The following is a 20420-nucleotide window of genomic DNA, read 5'->3' on the forward strand; positions in this document are numbered from 1 at the left end:
GGACCAAAACACAGGCAGGAATTGGGAATGAGCATGGCAAAGATTTTATAAACAGAAATGGAAAACTTATTGGAGTAGCACAAGGAGAACAGGACATAACAGGCTCGGTGACAGGATCAGGCAGTGTAACAGGAGGATCCAGCAAAGAACACATTGACAACCAGTAAGCTTATATACCTAGGGAAGAGTGGAGAATGACACTGAATGCAGGTGAGTATCTCATGGGTTAATGTAGAGCAGCTGAAGCAGAAGCAAAGCGGGGAGACTAATTAACATGCCAATTAACTTTAGATTTTATAAGTTTTATATGTTATATTTTTAAATGCTGGTTAATGTTTTTATTGTCACTTTGTAACACTTTATTTACAAGTAAAGTGCATTATAAATAAATGTATTATTATTATTAACATGAATAGGGTTGAGCCAAGACACAAAAATCAACTATGGGAAAAAACTAAAGGGCAAAACATAATCGAGCATACTTGATTCCGCAGACCTTCCCTGGACATGTCTGTGCAGAGCTCAATTTTTATGACCGTGTATGCTGTACCACACAATAAACTGCTTGGTAGAAAAAAAGGCTCCACATCGAAATGTGAACATATGTGACACACTACTCGCAGCTGCAGGTCACTAGTACGCGCAGCCTTACAGCCACTCTGTGCCTCACACTGACAGATGTATTCCTATTCTTCATCCCTACCTACTGTGGTTTAATGGCCTTTAGCGCTATCTTCTGTTCTTTTTGTTTTTCCAAAGCTACATGGCAAATTAGTTCTGCCTCCCCGTTCGACGATGCCATGGCAGAAAGTGTGGGAAATGTAGAAATTTGTAATCAGAAATATAGGAAATTGGTACGCTCAACTATGAAGCAGCGAACAGTGCATGTGGAGTCCGTGTTGTTCACAGTACACTATGTTCTGCCCTTTACAGTGCTCCAACAGAAATAAATCCAAATGTACAAACAGAACACAAAAATTTATTAAGAAACTACACAACTAGCCAGACGTTTTAGATACACTCACTTAATGGGTCTCTTTATTTTCATGACTATGTGCATCGTAGATTCACACCAAAGGCAACAAATCTATGAATGAACACACATGGAAGTATGTAGTAAACTAAAAGAGTGAAATAACTAAACATTTTATATTCTTCAAAATAGCCACCCTTAGCTTTGATTACTGCTTTGCCCTCTTGGCATTCTCTCCATGAGCTTCATGAGGTAGTCGCCTTAAATGGTTTTCCAAAGAGTGTTGAAAGAACTTCTCAGAGGTTCATCGAGAGACGGCCAAATGTTAATATTTCAGTCATCACAGCAAACGGTGGCTACTTTAAGGAATCCAAAATATAAAACATGTTTAAAGTTCTTTTACAATTTTTCTTTTGCTACATAATTGTATATGTGTTCATTCACATTTGTTATGCTTTAAGTGAGAATCTGCTTTAATGTAAATAGCCATGAACATAAAGAAAACCATTCAATGAGAAAGGGGTTATAAAACCTTTGCCCGGTTGGGTAAATACAAATGAATAAATAACTGTGGCAAACCCATAATGGCAAAAAGAACAACTGAAGAGTGGCAAGACCTTAAGAACACAATAAAAAAATTAAACGATCAAAACACAAACCCCAGTGGGACATACGTTTCACTGTAATCTTGTGGAAAACTGATCAGACAATTTTTAGTCTTTAGGAGAAGTTAATCTAAAAATAAAGGGTAATTAAAATGTCCTCAGTCGTTTCTAATCATCAGCCTGTGTTTTCAGCACCACCGATTTTTAGCAGTGAGGCCATCTCCATCTACTTTTTATTTTGACAGGATTCTTCGTCATGTTCCGTTTTTGTGTTTTGTAACGTGACGGCTGTGGAGCCACCTTACATCACACAGACAGCGTGTGTTTATGAAACAGACCTTAAAGGTAGGGTGTGTAGCAGCAGCCGCCTCCTGACAGTCATCGGCCTGGTCCAACGAGTCTTTTCGTAGCTTCCCTTACGCAAACATGAGCACAACTCTGGGCTGGCTCTATGCGCTGGCCGCAGGTTTCCTTTCCACTTATGTTGTGCAGAAACTCTGCTTCCCGTACTTCTGGCGGGATCTCCTCTTTCTGATGAAGGTGATCAGGTATGGAGTGAGGCTGGAGCTGTTTAAACTGACATCCAGCGTGCGTACAGTGCTGGACCGGTTTATCGAGCAGGCGCAGCGAATCCCCAACAAGCCGTTTGTTATTTATGATGGCACAGTTTATACCTACAGGGATCTGGAGCTGCGAAGCAACAAACTGGCCAACGTTTTTTTCCATAACATGCGCCTGAAGAAAGGAGACTGCGTCGCCTTGCTCATCGGTAACGAACCCGATTTTGTCAGCGCCTGGTTCGGATTGGCAAAGGTTGGCTGCTCAGTTGCGTTTCTTAACATTAACATAAAGTCGAAGTCGCTACTACATTGCTTTGACTGCTGTGGGGCCAAAACCCTGATAATCGGCTCAGGTAAAGCTCTCACTATCATCTTTCTTCTACACTCATCCATTTGAGATTTTAGTTCGTGCTGTTTTTTGTTGACCAGTTACTCTGAAACATAATGTTATGATATATGACTCACTCACTTTTAAAGTGTCTTTATTTCATTGTATCTTTTTTTGGTGCACATGCGCTTAGTTGAGAATATGCAAAGAAACGAAGCTGGTTATTCCACCCAGTGCTGTTTTGGTTGTTTCAGGTTTTAGCCTGAGCGCCATCAAGTAGTCGAATCATTGGTTTAACAGCAGGCAACAGTAGAAAAAAATGTTGGAACTAGAAAAATGTGCATTTCCTGCGAAAATGCAGTGTGAATGCTGTAAGCTGAATTTTTTTTCTTAGCTGAAAGCTGGCAGAAACAAGCTGAAATTGACTGCAGAAAATCTGCTGAAATGTAAAGAATTAGAAGAAAACAGAAATGCTAAACTCCTGTTGAAAGCTGGCAGAAAGTGGCTAAGGTTGACAGCAGAATATCAGCTGAAATCTGATAAATTAGTAGAAATAGCAGAAACATTAGTAAAGAAAAACTTTCATCTGATCTGTTTAAGCAGGAAGACTATTAGCTATAAAACAGTGTAAAAGGTGAAATTACCTCCAAACTTCTTGTTGAAAGTTGTTGAAATGCAAGAACTGACAAAACTTTAAACAAGCAGGAAATAGCTGCCCATGGATGAGCTGAAAAAGCATAGACTGAAGCAAATATATAGCCTAAGAAGTTGAAGTCAGTGCTAAAATATCTAACAATATCTAATATGAACGAACAAATGCACTGAAAAAACAAAAAAACAAACAAGAAATTGCCTAAAAAAGACAAATGTGTTCTTCAGCTAAGAGAGAAGAGAGGAGAAAGAGAAGCTAAAATGCTAACATTGCATATTGGCTATCACTAGCATGAAGGCTGATATTAATTTACCCCATCTACTTTGCAAAAAGCAACGTATAAGCTAAAATTAGCTCAAATGCTAATGCGTACTACACCGTATATTCAAAAGTCTATGAAATTGCCCTTTAAAATGATTTACTCTTGTTCAGGTGTTGGAACAGCAGTAGAAGCTGTTTAAGTAGCTGGCATGAAATGGTCGCTGTTTTGATGCTCCACTGGGACCTATGAAGATGGTCTTATCATCATAAGTCACAGAGTAGTGGTTTCATTCTGGTTCTGGTAGAGATTGGACCTGGTTCTGATGGGGGTCGGATCCTGATTCCGATAGAATGTTCCTCCTGGATCTGATGAAGATTTGTATCTGGTTCTGATAGAGTTTGGACCTGTTTCTGATGGATGCTTGCACATGGTTCTGGTGTAGATTTGTTCAAGGTTCTTATGGAGATTTTTGCCAGGTTCTGGTGGAGCTGGGACCTGGTTTTGATTAAGGTTTCTTCCTGGTTCTGATGGAGTTTTGACCTGGTTCTGATACAGGTTTGTAAATGGTTCTGATACAGGTTTGTACCTGGTTGTGATGAAGACTTGTACAAGGTTCTAAAAGATTTTTTCCTAGTACTGATGGAGCTTTTTGCCAGGTTCCGTTGGAGTTTGGACCTGGTTCTAATAGTTCTGATAGAGGTTTCTTTCTGGTTCTGATGTAGTTTGGATCTGGTTCTGATGGATATTTGTTACAGCTTCTGGGAGAGTTTGGTACTGGTTCTGATGGAAGTTTGTTCTTGGTAATCGTTTGTGTGAGCTGCTGCAGCATCTCCTCTCAAACTACTCCCATATATATAGTTATGTGTGTCTGTGTGTGAGGGCAGGGGCGAAGGGCAGCAATGGATTAGCCAATCAGCATCGAGTGTCAGCAAAATTCAACACCTGCTGTTTTTCTAACGCAGGACGTCACTCTACTCTTTAACTGGCCGGCCTTTTCAACATGGAGTAGCATGCTCCCAAACTAGTCCTAAAATCTCGGAAACCGTAAGGGCTATCGATGTCATTCTTTGACTGTTTTTATCAGAACAGACAGGGGAACGATAATGTCGATCGTTTTTTGTTTACAAAGTATTATTAAAGGCACAACAATAGGTGAAAAGAAAGGGAAAATTTGAGAAAAAGACAAAAATGCCTGAACATGCTCTCGAACAACTTTGAATAACTCGGAAACTATAAGGGCTATCGATTTGATTCATGTACTTTATGAATCTGCACGCTTTGCTGAACAGTCATGAAGCTTTTCAAGTTTCTACAAAAATCTGCGTAGTAGGTGTGACCCTGTAAAAAAGTGGATAATTTTGAACATTTTAACCTAAGTGATGGCTGATTTGTTACTCTGAAACTAACTTATCTCACAGGAAAACGGTAATGGGTATAAGAATAATTCCTTTACTGTGAGTGACAGGACCCATTAAAGCAAAAAAAAAAAAAAAAAACTGACAAGGCTTTTTTTTTTTTGGCAGGGCTGCACGGTGGCGCAGTTGGTAGCACTGTTGCCTTGCAGCAAGAAGGTCCTGGGTTCGATTCCCGGCCTGGGGTCTTTCTGCATGGAGTTTGCATGTTCTCCCCGTGCATGCGTGGGTTCTCACCGGGTACTCCGGCTTCCTCCCACAGTCCAAAGACATGCCTGTTAGGTTAATTGGTCTCTCTAAATTGACCTTAGGTGTATGAGTGTGTGCATGGTTGTTTGTGTGTTTCCCTGCGATGGACTGGCGATCTGTCCAGGGTGTACCCTGCCTCTCGCCCATAGACTGCTGGAGATAGGCACCAGCTCCCCCGCGACCCACTATGGAATAAGCGGTAGAAAATGACTGACTGACTGACTGACAAGGCTCATGTCTCTACATACTGCCATTTAGGAGATTGGGCAATTTGAAAACGACCCTTTTCACTGAAATTCGCAGTCCTCCCTTTTCTTCGATTTTGTATTGATCCCAATGACCATAAACCGTACACCTACAGCAATGACACTTATATTTCCTGAAAGCAGAAAGGCAGAGCTACATTTTGATGCATAAATTACTTCTTTAGAGTGAAATCTATAAGAACAAGAGCAATTTGTTCGTGAAAATTCAGTCAAGTTTCAAAAACTGAGAAAAGCTAGAGTGTGCACTGTGGCATTTGGAAAATTCTGTCATAGGATTACATTGTAAAATTGAAATCTTGTGAAAAGTTGCTTAAAACTTAAATTGCGATTTTAGAAAAACCATAAGAGATATCAAAAAGCCGAATCATTTTAGGATAGCTTAATGTCTGGTGACCCGTTTAAACTTTGAATGGAGTTTCTAGCTCAGAGTATGTGGAAGTAGTTAGCTGTGAAAGAGTGAAAACGTTTTGCTGAATTTGGTTCCCCAACTCTTTGGGGCTCAAACAAAAATAATGTAGATGTCTTTCTGAGGGGAGTGTTGCTATTTTTTGTCTTCTCAAAAGTAATGAGGTTAACATACAGCAACTTTACCTCCAACAACTATTACTCACCGTCTATCACAGAAACTACATTTACATAACTTAAATATAACATATTTACTGTTATACATGTTTTTTTGGAATATTATAGATAATTAAATTGTCTGGTTTGTTATTTACACAACATAAAGGCTTGTGCTAGCTTCAAGTGAGTCAATGCGCCTTATAGCATCACACACTAAGAAAGATGAAGTAAATATGCTGTTCACATAGACATGTTAGACTGTAAATCAAGAGCCTAATTCAGTGTAGCATTGCTTCCATTTATTACAAGTACATCACTGGAGCAAACCTCAGTTGGCTAATTTGTCTCGTTCATAAAACCCTTATAAAGGAAAATTTGGACCTTACACGTCACTGTGAATACACTTTTATTTTTCAGTCAAAGCATCAATGTAGTTAGTGAATGGATGGAATTGCCATATTTTTTACAGCTGCTTTGACCCACATGCAGAAGCACACTCAGCAGGCGGAAGAAGGTCTAACAGGTTTATTGTGAAGAATTGTTTACTGGCATCCGGAACCAGGAACTCATCCGAGTGGAGAGTTTGATTTTGATCCGTAACTGCCAGCTGCTTTGCTGGAGGTGGATGAATTCCAGGAGGGTAACAGAGGAGAACGGGATGGAGGTTGATGACAGAGGGTAGAGGGTTCACAGGGTTTGCTACTTGGTCAAGGAGTAAGAGGAGCCAGGATGCAGTCAGCTGGAGTTTTGTCCGGAAGGGTGTCAGAATCAGAGAAGGAGGCTTGAGATCAGATGGTGAACTGGAGGAGAATCCAGTGCACATGAGTATCCTGAGGAGGAGCACAAAACAAGGATAAGAATTTTCTTTAGGAAGTCTGCAAGTTTCATCAGAGGGCTAGAGTTTTACCACGTTGGTTAACACTCAGGCGTTGAAGTACTGACAGCAGGCTCCTCTTATATTGATCAGGAGATGAGGCTTGATAGGGAACGCCTGTCACACCTCCAGTACCCGTGGTCTGGCCTCATCTAAATGGAAACAAAGGAAGCAGCAGGCAGAAAAGGAGACAGAGTCTCCCAGACCCTGACAGGAATTTTTATCAGGACAACAGAGGGTTCTATGAAGAAATGTTCTTCTCAGTCTTTTTGTCTCTTTCTGTGTTTACAGCTTAAAGATATTGTGACCTAGGAGTGCTACTGAACTTAGTGGACATTTTTGTTGTGATTATTAATCTGAGAATATGATTTAATATTTAATATTAATATTTTATCAAATAATATTTCGGTCAGTTAAGGGTTGTCCTGTGAATACCAGCCCAGTAAGGCGATGGTATTAGGACAAAATAGAATGGTGTCACACGGGCTCTGACAGTATTGAACAGCATAAACTCTGCACACACATGGAATGAATTCACACAATTTCTTAAAATACAAGAATTTATTAACATAAATAAGTCAACTCAAAGTCAAACATATTTCAATCAACAAACCCTTTACTATGCTAAAACACTCCAACTAAACTACCAAGCAGAATTAAATAATAAGGAAGACTAATGGGCTATGTACAATATAAACAAGTTGATTAAAAATGATTGAAAACCATGACCAAAAGAGTGATGCAACATTACCATGCAATGTTTATGTTTGAGGACCAAGGATTATCTTGAAGAATCTGGAAGTGAAGTTAAGTTAGTCTTGGAACTAACTTAAGCAATAATCAGCAATCGTTTAGACAACCATTCACAATGCAAGATCAGATAAAATATTATTTTAATAAAATAATGTTTTAAATAATGATCTGCTGAATAAAACCAACCTTCTGAATCAGAATCAGAATCAGAATCAGAAAAGCTTTATTGCCAAGTACGTTTTTGGACATACAAGGAATTTGTTTTGGCATAGTCGGTGCAATACAGTACAAGTTAAACAGTACAAACATATCTACAATATAATATAAATATAAGTGCACAGTTTTAAGTGAGTGAGAGTAAGAGTAATGACTGACTAATTCTCAACGGTGTCTAATTAGCTGCCTTTATTTATTAAAATAATATTTGAAGAAATATTATTAGGGGAATATTTTGGAAAGAGCCAAATCTTTCCAGAGAAATGGGGCTTAATGGTGTTTACTTAGTTATCAGAGTTAGTAAAATAATGTTTAGGGACTATTATTCACTAGCTTGAAAACTAACAACCTTTTTGTTAAATACTCTTTAGTAACAAGAATGTGTTCTTACCAGTTAGCAGTTGAGCTAACAAAAGAAGCTGATAGCTTAGCACCAGAAACAAACACATACCTTTAAAATACCTCAGTTAATATAAGGGTTAAACTGCATAAGCGCGGATGGCGCGTTATGAGCAATCTTTTGTGTTTAAAATCACCCTTGAAGTAAAGTTTGACTTAACTTTCAAAACACAAACACAGAACACAAACAGGGCACGTGTGCTGCAGATAGCCTGCTAGCACTAAGATAGCCGAGTTTCACACAAACAAAACCAAACTTCATAAGATGAAAAACGTTTAGATCATTTCAATCTAAACCTTTCTATTATTTTTCTGCTCTGCCCAAACACTTAACCTCATGAACTGTGGTGAGGAATGTTGTCCAAGTGACGATGAAGTTTGAAGAAGGTATCCACAGTGAACAAGGGTTAGCTTCCCGTTAACCTCCAGCTGTGGATGAAAAACGGCTCGTTGTGTCCGCCAACCACACTGCACGTTAACACGGTGGTGCGGTCTCTGCTGTCTTCCTTCCAGACTGGGAGACCGTTCCGCTCGGCTTCATAGAGACCGCTTCTCTGTAGGGAACTTCTCTGGGACAATTTGCTTCTGCAGGCCTCAGAGAAAAAGTAAGCAACTCTTACACCTTAATTTCCCCGTTCATGAATGAAAATACTGGATACACGGACAGTATTTCATTCGTACTTATCTTTGCATATGATCGATGATCGTATGACATCCTTGGATCCAGTTGAAGAGTTTATGTCTGTTTGCCAGCAAAGAGACATCAGCGCGCTTGTCTCCCCTATCCTGTCCCTTTCGAAGGCCGTGTGGAAGGCCGGATATAGCAACAGCTGTGCTTTTATTTGGGTAGTGGCGTCACAGGAAGTCCGCAGTTATCCCGTTTCCTGGCTGTGCCGGAAGAAGGTTTACTGCACTTTATTTTGAAAGTTCCAGAAAAGTCCGTACCGGAGTTTAATGTTGTATCCCAACATTTTGGTACAGCCAAATCATTAGTGCTATTTGCTTTATGAATAAGATACTGAGAGGAAAGAGGAAGTGTAACAGTTGCGCAATATATTTACCTGCTATCATGTGCACTGCATTGTTAAAGTATTATGGGCTTGAGTTCTTAGTTACAGCTGATTACCAAAGACATTCCCCAGTAGCATTGTTTAATTATGGAAGATCATTGAGCCTTTTTATACATATGCAGTGAACCTCATTTCCTTACTTTATCCCTCAATTTTCAGTTTCTATTTGTTTTTTTTCAATGATGACTGTAGTGATTTGACTTATCCATAGCATAAAAATGACTAAGCCCTGGCTCTACCGGTTATACAGTACAGACCAAACGTTTGGACACACCTTCTCATTCAAAGAGTTTTCTTTATTTTCATGACTATGTATATTGTAGCTTCACACTGAAGGCATCAAAACTATGAATTAACACATGTGGAATTATATACTGAAAATATGTCTTATATTCTAGGTTCTTTAAAGTAGACACCTTTTTCTTTGAGTACTACTCCGCACACTCTTGGCATTCTGTTGATGAGCTTCAAGAGGTAGTCACCTGCAATGGTTTTCACTTCACAGGTTTGCCCTGTCAGGTTTAATAAGTGGGATTTCAAGCCTTATAAAGGGGGTTGGGACCATCAATTGGGTTGTGCAGGAGGTGGATACAGTACACAGCTGATAGTCCTACTGAATAGACTGTTAGCTGCTTTTTTCTTGCCATAATACAAATTCTAAGTAAAGAAAAACGAGTGGCCATCATTACTTTAAGAAATAATGATCAGTCAGTCCGAACAATTGGGAAAACTTTGAAAGTGTCTCCAAGTGCAGTTGCAAAAACCATGAAGCGCTACAAAGAAACTGGCTCACACGAGGACTGCCCCAGGAAAGGAAGACCAAGAGTCACCTCTGCTGCGGACGATAAGTTCATCCGAGTCACCAGCCTCAGAAATCGCAGGTTAACAGCAGCTCGGATTAGAGAACAGGTCAATGCCACACAGAGTTCAAGCAGCAGACACATCTCTAGAACAACTGTTAAGAGGAGACGGTGTGAATCAGGCTTTCATGGTAAAATAGCTGCTAGGAAACCACTGCTGAGGACAGGCAACAAGCAGAAGAGACTTGTTTGGGCTAAAGAACACAAGGAATGGACATTAGACCAGTGGAAATCTGTGTTTTGGTCTGAGTCCAGGTTTGAGATCTTTGGTTCCAACCACCGTGTCTTTGTGTGGCGCAGAAGAGGTGAACGGATGGACTCTACTGGTCCTTCTCAAAATATTAGCATATTGTGATAAAGTTCATTATTTTCCATAATGTAATGATGAAAATGTAACATTCATATATTTTAGATTCATTGCACACTAACTGAGATATTTCAGGTCTTTTATTGTCTTAATACGGATGATTTTGGCATACAGCTCATGAAAACCCAAAATTCCTATCTCACAAAATTAGCATATTTCATCCAACCAATAAAAGAAAAGTGTTTTTAATACAAAAAACGTCAACCTTCAAATAATCATGTACAGTTATGCACTCAATACTTGGTCGGGAATCTTTTTGCAGAAATGACTGCTTCAATGCGGCGTGGCATGGAGGCAATCAGCCTGTGGCACTGCTGAGGTCTTATGGAGGCCCAGGATGCTTCGATAGCGGCCTTTAGCTCATCCAGAGTGTTGGGTCTTGAGTCTCTCAACGTTCTCTTCACAATATCCCACAGATTCTCTATGGGGTTCAGGTCAGGAGAGTTGGCAGGCCAATTGAGCACAGTGATACCATGGTCAGTAAACCATTTACCAGTGGTTTTGGCACTGTGAGCAGGTGCCAGGTCATGCTGAAAAATGAAATCTTCATCTCCATAAAGCTTTTCAGCAGATGGAAGCATGAAGTGCTCCAAAATCTCCTGATAGCTAGTTGCATTGACCCTGCCCTTGATAAAACACAGTGGACCAACACCAGCAGCTGACACGGCACCCCAGACCATCACTGACTGTGGGTACTTGACACTGGACTTCTGGCATTTTGGCATTTCCTTCTCCCCAGTCTTCCTCCAGACTCTGGCACCTTGATTTCCGAATGACATGCAGAATTTGCTTTCATCCGAAAAAAGTACTTTGGACCACTGAGCAACAGTCCAGTGCTGCTTCTCTGTAGCCAAGGTCAGGCGCTTCTGCCGCTGTTTCTGGTTCAAAAGTGGCTTGACCTGGGGAATGCGGCACCTGTAGCCCATTTCCTGCACACGCCTGTGCACGGTGGCTCTGGATGTTTCTACTCCAGACTCAGTCCACTGCTTCCGCAGGTCCCCCAAGGTCTGGAATTGGCCCTTCTCCACAATCTTCCTCAGGGTCCGGTCACCTCTTCTCGTTGTGCAGCGTTTTCTGCCACACTTTTTCCTTCCCACAGACTTCCCACTGAGGTGCCTTGAAACAGCACTCTGGGAACAGCCTATTCGTTCAGAAATGTCTTTCTGTGTCTTACCCTCTTGCTTGAGGGTGTCAATAGTGGCCTTCTGGACAGCAGTCAGGTCGGCAGTCTTACCCATGATTGGGGTTTTGAGTGATGAACCAGGCTGGGAGTTTTAAAGGCCTCAGGAATCTTTTGCAGGTGTTTAGAGTTAACTCGTTGATTCAGATGATTAGGTACATAGCTCGTTTAGAGACCCTTTTAATGATATGCTAATTTTGTGAGATAGGAATTTTGGGTTTTCATGAGCTGTATGCCACAATCATCCGTATTAAGACAATAAAAGACCTGAAATATTTCAGTTAGTGTGCAATGAATCTAAAATATATGAATGTTAAATTTGGAAAATAATGAACTTTATCACAATATGCTAATATTTTGAGAAGGACCTGTACATGCCTGGTTCCCACCGTGAAGCATGGAGGAGGAGGTGTGATGGTGTGGGGGTGCTTTGCTGGTGACACTGTCGGGGATTTATTCAAAATTGAAGGCATACTGAACAACAGCATCTTGCAGCGGCATGGTATTCCATCCGGTTTGCGTTTAGTTGGACCATCATTTATTTTTCAACAGGACAATGAGCCCAAACCCACCTGCAGGATGTGTAAGGGCTACTTGACCAAGAAGGAGAGTGATGGAGTGCTGCGCCAGATGACCTGGCTTCCACAGTCACCGGACCTCAACCCAATCGAGTTGGTTTAGGGTGAGCTGGACCACAGATTGAAGGCAAAAGGGCCAACAAGGGCTAAGCATCTCTGGGAACTCCTTCAAGACTGTTGGAAAACCATTTCAGGTGACTACCTCTTGAAGCTCATCAACAGAATGCCAAGAGTGTGCAGAGTAGTATTGAAAGCAAAAGGTGGCTACTTTGAAGAACCTAGAATATAAGACATATTTTAGTTGTTTACACTTTTTTGTTCAGTATATAATTCCACAAGTGTTATTTCATAGTTTCGATGCCTTCAGTGTGAAGCTACAATATTCTTAGTCATGAAAATAAAGAAAACACCTTGAATGAGAAGGTGTGTCCAAACCTTTGGTCTGTACTGTACATCAACATCATAGAAACACATGGGACACCCCAAACTCTTGGCTTGAATGAAAGAATGAAAATGTAGGTGTAGCACTTATATGGTACAGACAAACAGTGGTGCTAAGCTTTGAGATGCTAACTACAAAGATTTGGGATGACAATGCTGCTTGGTGTTTCATTGTTTCAGAAAGCAAAGAGTTTTTAACTGTTTTGTATGGTTTTAAAATGTTTACCAATTTTCAAAAACATTTAGAAGATTAAACTGTAAACTGTATACTTTTACTACTGTAAAGATACAGTTTTTAAAATTTAATAATAATAATAATTTATACTTTATAGATCCCCGAGGGGAAATTAGACCCTCTGCATTTAACCCATCCCTTATAGGGAGCAGTGGGCTGCCGTTGTGCAGCGCCCAGGGAGCATTCTGGGGCTAAGGGTCTTGCTCAGGGACCCAGAGTGGCAATCTGTGGGATACAAACCCGGCCCCTTGTATCCCCTCCGGAACACAAACCTCCTGCTCTAACCACTAGGCCACCACTCCCTAATTGTGACCCTTGTAGACCCTTGTGGAAATAAGGTATATAACGGGTTAATTAATGTTGTCAACTTTTTAGCTTCCTTATATCCTAAAAAGGCAAGAACATTTGTATGACATAATCATGATTTGATGTGAACAGTTGTTAAATAAAATCTGGCTTTGGTCCATATTTTTGTGAAAGACTGTTGGTGTAGTTAATAGGATTCACTCCACATTAGCCATGTGACAGGATGACAGACTTTTGCTCAACCAAACAAGCAAGATGTCGGTCAGGAACAGTGTTCTCATTACAACCATGTGTAACTGGATAAGGATTGCTTTCTGATTTACCCCTAGAATATTAAATGTCACCAGTATTCATGTTTATGTAACTATGTATACATGGCATAAAAATAAATAAATGCTGTGACATCACTTATACAAATAATTCGGGTGATGCTATGGCCCAGTATAGGGAGCCCTAAGTGCTTAAATAGAAGGAAAATGGACATATCATTTTTACCCCTCATCCAAGAGACTGAATAGATGGATACACCGTTTTTTATATGTGATGCACCCAATAAAATAATAACTTGCAATAATGTAATAATATTTTTGAGCCAATAATACAATAACATTTTCCTAATAGTGTAATGAGTTATTAGAAACCTGGCTGGTTATGTTGTTGGTGTGGCATTAAGAAAAACTCCTTTGACCACGTTATAACTGCATAACTAGTTAGACTGAATTGAAATTCACTGTGATGGACTGGCAGCCTGTCCAGGGTGTTTTTTTATGAGCAAAATGGTCAAATCAGCAATGTTTTGTTCCTTTTACTGATTAAGAGAAAATGGTTCTCAAACAGATAAACATAATTTGGTAGTGTTTTCCATGTTAAATAGCAAGGAAAAGAATCAACATCGAGTCTGTTGGAATGATTGATTTGACCTTTGCGGTAACCTATCTGTACCATTATCAAATTGACATCTTGTTCTTTCCCACTCCATTAACCAATAATAATCCAATGCCACATGAAATCCAGCTTTTCTGAAATCCACCCATTCATTACTTCAGATTGTTTGAATATTACGAGCTTACATAATGCATTTGTCTTTCATCTGTCACAAACACCCAGTTTTGTGCTGGGCATGTACCCTGAGCATGTAACCAGATTGCCCAAAGGGTTGATCTAAGCTAGACTTCATACGACATAATGTCAGGACATCAGTTGTGAATTGTTTTTGACTGTGAAGAGTCATCGTGAAACATTCACCTTGTACAATTGTGCAGGATTCATTCAAATATATTATCATCGCCCTGTCTGTGATGATGTTACTCACACTCATAGTTCTGTCAATTTCAGCTTTAGATTGGAACATTACAGATAAGATGAGTAAGCAAAGTTTTAGCTGAAATAATCATTTGTTTCATTAAAGTAGTCTCTACTGTCCTTATGTGCCAGATTTATTGAAATGCCTCGATGGCATCCTACCCAGCCTTCTGAAGAGCAACATCCAAGTGTGTACTATGAAGAGCCATTGTGAGCATCCACAAGTGCACACTCTGCAAGACAAGATTGATGCAGCATCCGATCGCCCTGTACCAGCTGTGCTGCGAGCCACTAACTCTCTAAAAACACCAACTCTGTACATCTTCACCTCTGGAACAACTGGTAAGCCGGTTGCTTTTTATTGCACATTGAACAGTTATTTTCCAGTGTTCATATTTCAGTGTGAACCATTAATACAAATGTAGTCTGTTTCCCACAAAGACTTGTGTCAGATTGAGCTTAATCTATCAAGTAAATGGTGACTGCTTTTTACTTCATTGTCTAAGATTTAATAGGTTAAATTAAGAGGTTTTGCTTATTGCTAAGAGTTTAAAGATTGAAAAGGCACGTGTGTACCCAGAAGGTCAGTTCAGTGACTAAAACAGCAAAGCAAAGAACTGTGCGGTCGCCTCCATTATTAACATTACTGCGGAGTCATGGAGCAAGTGGTACTGTTCCAGGCTTTGAACTGTGGACTATCCAAATGTGAACATGATGTTAATAGTGTTCCCTCAGGAAAAGATGTAACCGGTCAGAGTAACTCTGAAAAATAATTGCTTTTAAGAGTTGAAAGAAAACAGGAACAGGGCCGTGGAACACTGGACCAGCTCTACACCCTCTGCAAGGTACTCGAGGGTTCATGGGAGTTTGCCCGACCGGTTCACATGTGTTTTGTGGACCTGGAGAAGGCATTCGATTGTGTCCCTTGTGGTGCCCTGTTGGGGTGCTCCTGGAGTATGGAGCCGGGGGCCCTTTATTAGGGGCCATCCGGTCTCTGTACAAGCGGAGCAGGAGTTTGGTCTGCTCCACTTGTAAGTTGGACCTGTTCCTGGTGCATGTTGGACTCCAGCAGTGCTGCCCATTGTCACCGGTCCTGTTCATAACTTTTATGGACAGGATTTCTAGGCGGAGCCAAGGGCCGGAGGGAGTCTGGTTTGGGGACCAGTGGATTTCGTCTCTTCGTCTCACGTCTCTTTTGCAGATGACATGGTCCTGCTGGCCCCCTCTAGCCAAGACCTACAGCATGTGCTTGGGCGGTTCGCACACGAGTGTGAAGCAGCTGGGATGAAGATGAGCTCCTCCAAGTCCGAGGCCATAGTTCTCGACCGAAAAAGGGTGGCTTGTCCTCTTCAGGTTGGAGAAGAGTTCCTGCCTCAAGAGGAGGAGTTGAAGTATATTGTTCATGAGTGAGGGGAGAATGGAGCGGGAGATTGAAAGACGGATCGGTGCGGCTGGCGCAGTAATGGGAAGCTGTGCCGGTCCGTTGTGGTGAAGAGAGAGCTGAGCCGAAAAGCGAAGCTGTCGATTTACCGGTCGGTCTACGTTCCTACCCTCACCTATGGCCATGAACTGTGGGTCATGACCAAAAGAAAGAGATCCTGGATACAAGTAGCTAAAATGGCCGGGCACTCCCTTAGAGATAGGATGAGGAGCTCGGCCATCCGGGAGGAGCACACAGTAGAGCTGAAGCTCCTCCATATCAAGAGGAGCCAGTTGAGGTGGCTTGGACATCTATACCGGATGCCTCCAGGAGACGGCCCAGGACACGCTGGAGGGACTATGTCTTTCGGCTGGCCTGGGAACACCTTGTGCTCCCCCTGGAGGAGATGTCTGGGGAGAGGGAAGTCTTGGTGTCTCTACTGAGTCTGCTGCGCCTTTGTTGTTGCCATCACGATGGGAAGCATAAATCTAAAAGGATCCCATAGTACAGGCGGCTGAAATGGGCTTCCTCTGTAGGGTGGCCGGGCACTCCCTTAGAAACAGGGTGAGGAGCACGGCCAACCGGTAGGGGCTCGGAAGAAAGCCGCTGCTCCTCCACATCGAGAGGAGCCAGTTGAGGTGGCCCAGGCATCTATGCCGGATGCCTCCTGGACGCCGTCCTCAGGAGGTGTTTCAGGTCCGTCCCACCAGGAGGAGGCTCGGGACGGCCCAGGACACGCTGGAAGGGCTATGTCTCTCGACTGGCCTGGGAACGCCTTGGGCTCCCCCCGGAGGAGCTGGAGGAGGTGTCGGGAGAGAGACATCTGGGTGTCTCTACTGAGTCTGCTGCGACCGGGTCCCGGATGAATTGGAAGACGACGACTACGAGAAAACAGGAAATTAGACAGATAAATATTTTAGATAGGTAAGGCAGTTCCCCCAGTATCACATGTTAATAATGTGCAGATTAAGCTTCAGGTTAAAATCCTGTCAGTTACCCAATAAACTCAGTAAATACTACAGCTGATGTATTTTCAGGGGAAAGTACAGAGAAATCACTGGGATGCTACCCTTTGTCGGTCCCGTCCGTCCGTCCATCCAGACTTCTTAAAAAATTCCTATTTTAAAAAAAAAGGAGTAAAAGGTCAAAGAAAATGGTCCTCATTATTGGCGATCTCTGTAAATAATAAAAGGGAAGGAGGGAAGGAAGGAAGGAAGAGAGGGAGGGAGGGAGGAAGGAAGGAAGGAAGGAATTGAACTATTCTGAGCAATTCAATTCAGTTTTATTTATATAGCGCCAATTCACAACACATGTTGTCTCAAGGCACTTCACAACAGTCAGGTACATACACTCCAATTAATCCTAACCATTGAACAGTGCAGTCAGATTCAGTTATTTATTCAAATTGGATAAACGTTTTTTTATCTAAGGAAACCCAGCAGATTGGATCGAGTCAGAGACTTGTAGCCAGGAGTGAAAGTAAGCCGGTACGGTCCGGTACTGCGTACCACTAAAAGATTCTGCGCCGGTACGCAGTACCGGGAAGAGGGAAGAACGGCTGCCTGCTATGAAGCCATCATCCAGAACCAGCTACGGCTGCAAAAACTCACGAGCACACAAAGAAGAACAGATCCGCTACCAATAGTCAGTCTAAAACACGACTTAATCTGTTTATAAATATAGCTTTTTTCCCCTCATTCCACACTGTTTCTGAACTGTTCTGCCATACTGGAGCCTCAATGCTCTTGCTTTGCTTCTGTCCCCTCGGAGCTCGAGGCTATTGTGAACGGCCAGCCTTTAAAACGAGCATCGCTACGTTTAATGTCTGTCTGCTCGCTACTAAATACCCCAGTTAAAAGCAAAGGGAGAGAAACTTGTTGTGTTTCATGTAATTTTGCTGAATTACAGTACAGCTCGAAAACACCGCTTATGACTAGAGATTTCACATACACTACACGAGAGCGCATGCGCGCTTACCTCCAAAACAGAATGGTTGCCAAGGAGTTCGGTGTGTTCAATTTAATGGACTGGAGGTTTTACACAGGTGGTGCACAGACATACAAAAACGCTCCTTGCATTAGGACAGGACGAACAACAAATCACTTACCATCTACAGACTTTTAAATAAAAACCGCAACAACAACCGAACTGTCAAATTTTTTATTTACATGAAATCAAAACTTGACCACAATGCAGAGAACAATAACTTCTTTACTCAAAGAAAAGACGGAAACTGAAGATGAAAAGTTATGCATCAGAAAATGGTTTATTATTGTTTCATACATGGCAGTTCTTTAACAATTGAAATATATACTACATTGTCAAGTGATTCTAATTTCTGCCTTATACAGACAGCACAGCCTACAGTAAAGTAAAATATTGATACGTTTTAATTAGTTTGAGTTTGGACTTAGCTGAGAGAGAGAGATCTTGAGGGGGCCACAGATGAGAGTAACAATTAACACACACACACACATTATATATATATATATATATATATATATATATATATATATATATATCCCCATTCCCCCCTCTAGCTCCGCTCCTAAGTACCGGCAAGATTTTAAAAGTACTTTCACCCCTGCTTGTAGCAGTCACTCCTCCTGGATGAGCATGTAGAGACAGTGGACAGTCACTGGCGTTGACTTTGCAGCAATCCCTCATACTGAGCATGCACTGAGCAAAGTCCAACTGTTTTCAGTTCAACGCTTCAGACTGCAAATATCTACAAAAATGCACTGGAATGCAGGCATGTACAGGAGAAGATTACTGCATCCTTTCAAGACATCTTGTTGACATTTTCCTCTTAGACGTTTCAACATTTGGTAAGACCACCAAGTGAGTCATTGTAACAGCAGGAGCTGAGTTTCTGCTTAATTATTTCGTCTACAGACTGCTCATTTAGCAAAATGTGCAGAATTAGAAATCAACCCTCATACCTCCTTCCTTTGAGCACATTTTGTTAGATGTCCTGCTGTGGCAGCACACCAGAAAACTCCTTCCCTCTGTCTAATGTCAATGTGAATAAGATAAAACATAATACCCTTTTTTAGTTGATCTCAGTTAGTTTAGTTAATAATGAAGACAACCATGGTGTGAGGTGCTTTCTCCAACTTCTCTCCAGAGGAAAACTCTTCAAATGCGTTAAAATGTTCTCCTTATGGACAACAAGGGCATCTGCTGTGGGTGCAACACAATATGTATTTATTACTGTTGACATTACACTGCTGAGAACTAGTGTTACTTTAAATTAAAAAATAAACCTTGTTATAAAATAAACATTCCCTGATCAATTTAGTCATTAATGTCATGTTTTGAAATGTCTTCTCAGGTCTACCTAAGGCTGCAGTGATAACTCACCTCCAGAGTCTGAAGGCAGCAGGAGGTTTCTGGGCATTTGGAGCAAATGAAACAGATGTTATTTACATCCCTCTGCCGCTCTACCACAGTGCAGCATCGCTCATTGGTATTGGAGGAACCATAGAGCTTGGTAGGCCTTTAGACTTGTCTGAAGCTTCAGTTTTATCCTGTGACATAAAACTTACCAAACAACAATCAGTACCTGAGTTTGACAGAAACAGATAAAACTAAAGGCTTTTCATTTGATTTAAAACAAAATCGGCTATGTGGGCACTACTGGACCTCTGGTTCTTTAACAACGTTGACAGGTGAGTTTAAACAGGAATCTCCATGGACTAGGATATTTGCAGATGACATTGTGATCTGTGGTGAGAGCAGGGCATAGATGGGGAAAAATCTAAGGAGATGGAGGTTTGCTTTGGAAAGGAGAGGAATGAAGGTTAGCCAGCGCAAGACATAATACATGTGTGCAAATGAGAGGGACCCAGGTGGAGCCATGAGGCTACAGGGAACCAGAGATAAAAATGGTGGAGGATTTTTTTACTTGGGCTTAATAGTCCAGAGCAATGGTGAGTGTGCAAAAGAGGCGAAGAAATTAAATGTGTCAAAGCAGGTTTGAAGGGGGGAGAAAATTGTCAGGTGGGTTGTATGGTAAAAAAGAATTAGGGACAATGAAAGGAAAGGTGTAACCAGCAATGATGTATGTTTTAGAGACAGTGGCACTGAGGAAGAGACAGGATGCAGAGCTGGAGGTAGCAGAGTTGAAGATGTTCTCTTTGGGAGTTGCAGGGGTTGGACAATGAAACTGAAACACATGTAATTTTACTGTGGGAGGTTTCATGGCTAAATTGGACCAGCCTGGTAACCAGTCTTCATTGATTGCACATTGCACCAGTAAGAGCAGAGTGTGAAGGTTCAATTAGCAGGGTAAGAGCACAGTTTTGCTCAAAATATTGAAATACACACAACATTATGGGTGACATACCAGAGTTCAAAAGAGGACAAATTGTTGGTGCACGTCTTGCTGGCGCATCTGTGACCAAGACAGCAAGTCTTTGTGATGTATCAAGAGCCACGGTATCCAGGGCAATGTCAGCATACCACCAAGAAGGACAAACCATTTCATTGTCCAACCCCTGTACGAGGATGAATAGGATCAGGAATGTATACATCAACAGGACAGCT

General features: G+C 41.4%; 1 protein-coding gene across 2 annotated transcripts in view; it reads left to right on the forward strand.

Moving 5' to 3' along the window:
- Positions 1 to 1915: 1915 nt before the first annotated feature.
- The window catches only part of slc27a6 (solute carrier family 27 member 6), a 67119-nt gene continuing 48614 nt past the window's right edge, over positions 1916 to 20420 (forward strand). For both annotated transcript variants that reach the window (XM_047373594.1, XM_047373595.1), the window contains exons 1-3: positions 1916 to 2491; positions 14585 to 14794; positions 19207 to 19365. In XM_047373594.1, the coding sequence (XP_047229550.1) occupies positions 2005 to 2491; positions 14585 to 14794; positions 19207 to 19365 (856 nt within the window). In that variant the 5' untranslated portion in view covers positions 1916 to 2004. The remainder of the gene's footprint in view (positions 2492 to 14584; positions 14795 to 19206; positions 19366 to 20420) is intronic.

The sequence above is a fragment of the Girardinichthys multiradiatus genome, chromosome 8 (assembly GCF_021462225.1).
Source record: "Girardinichthys multiradiatus isolate DD_20200921_A chromosome 8, DD_fGirMul_XY1, whole genome shotgun sequence".
Taxonomy (NCBI): domain Eukaryota; kingdom Metazoa; phylum Chordata; class Actinopteri; order Cyprinodontiformes; family Goodeidae; genus Girardinichthys; species Girardinichthys multiradiatus.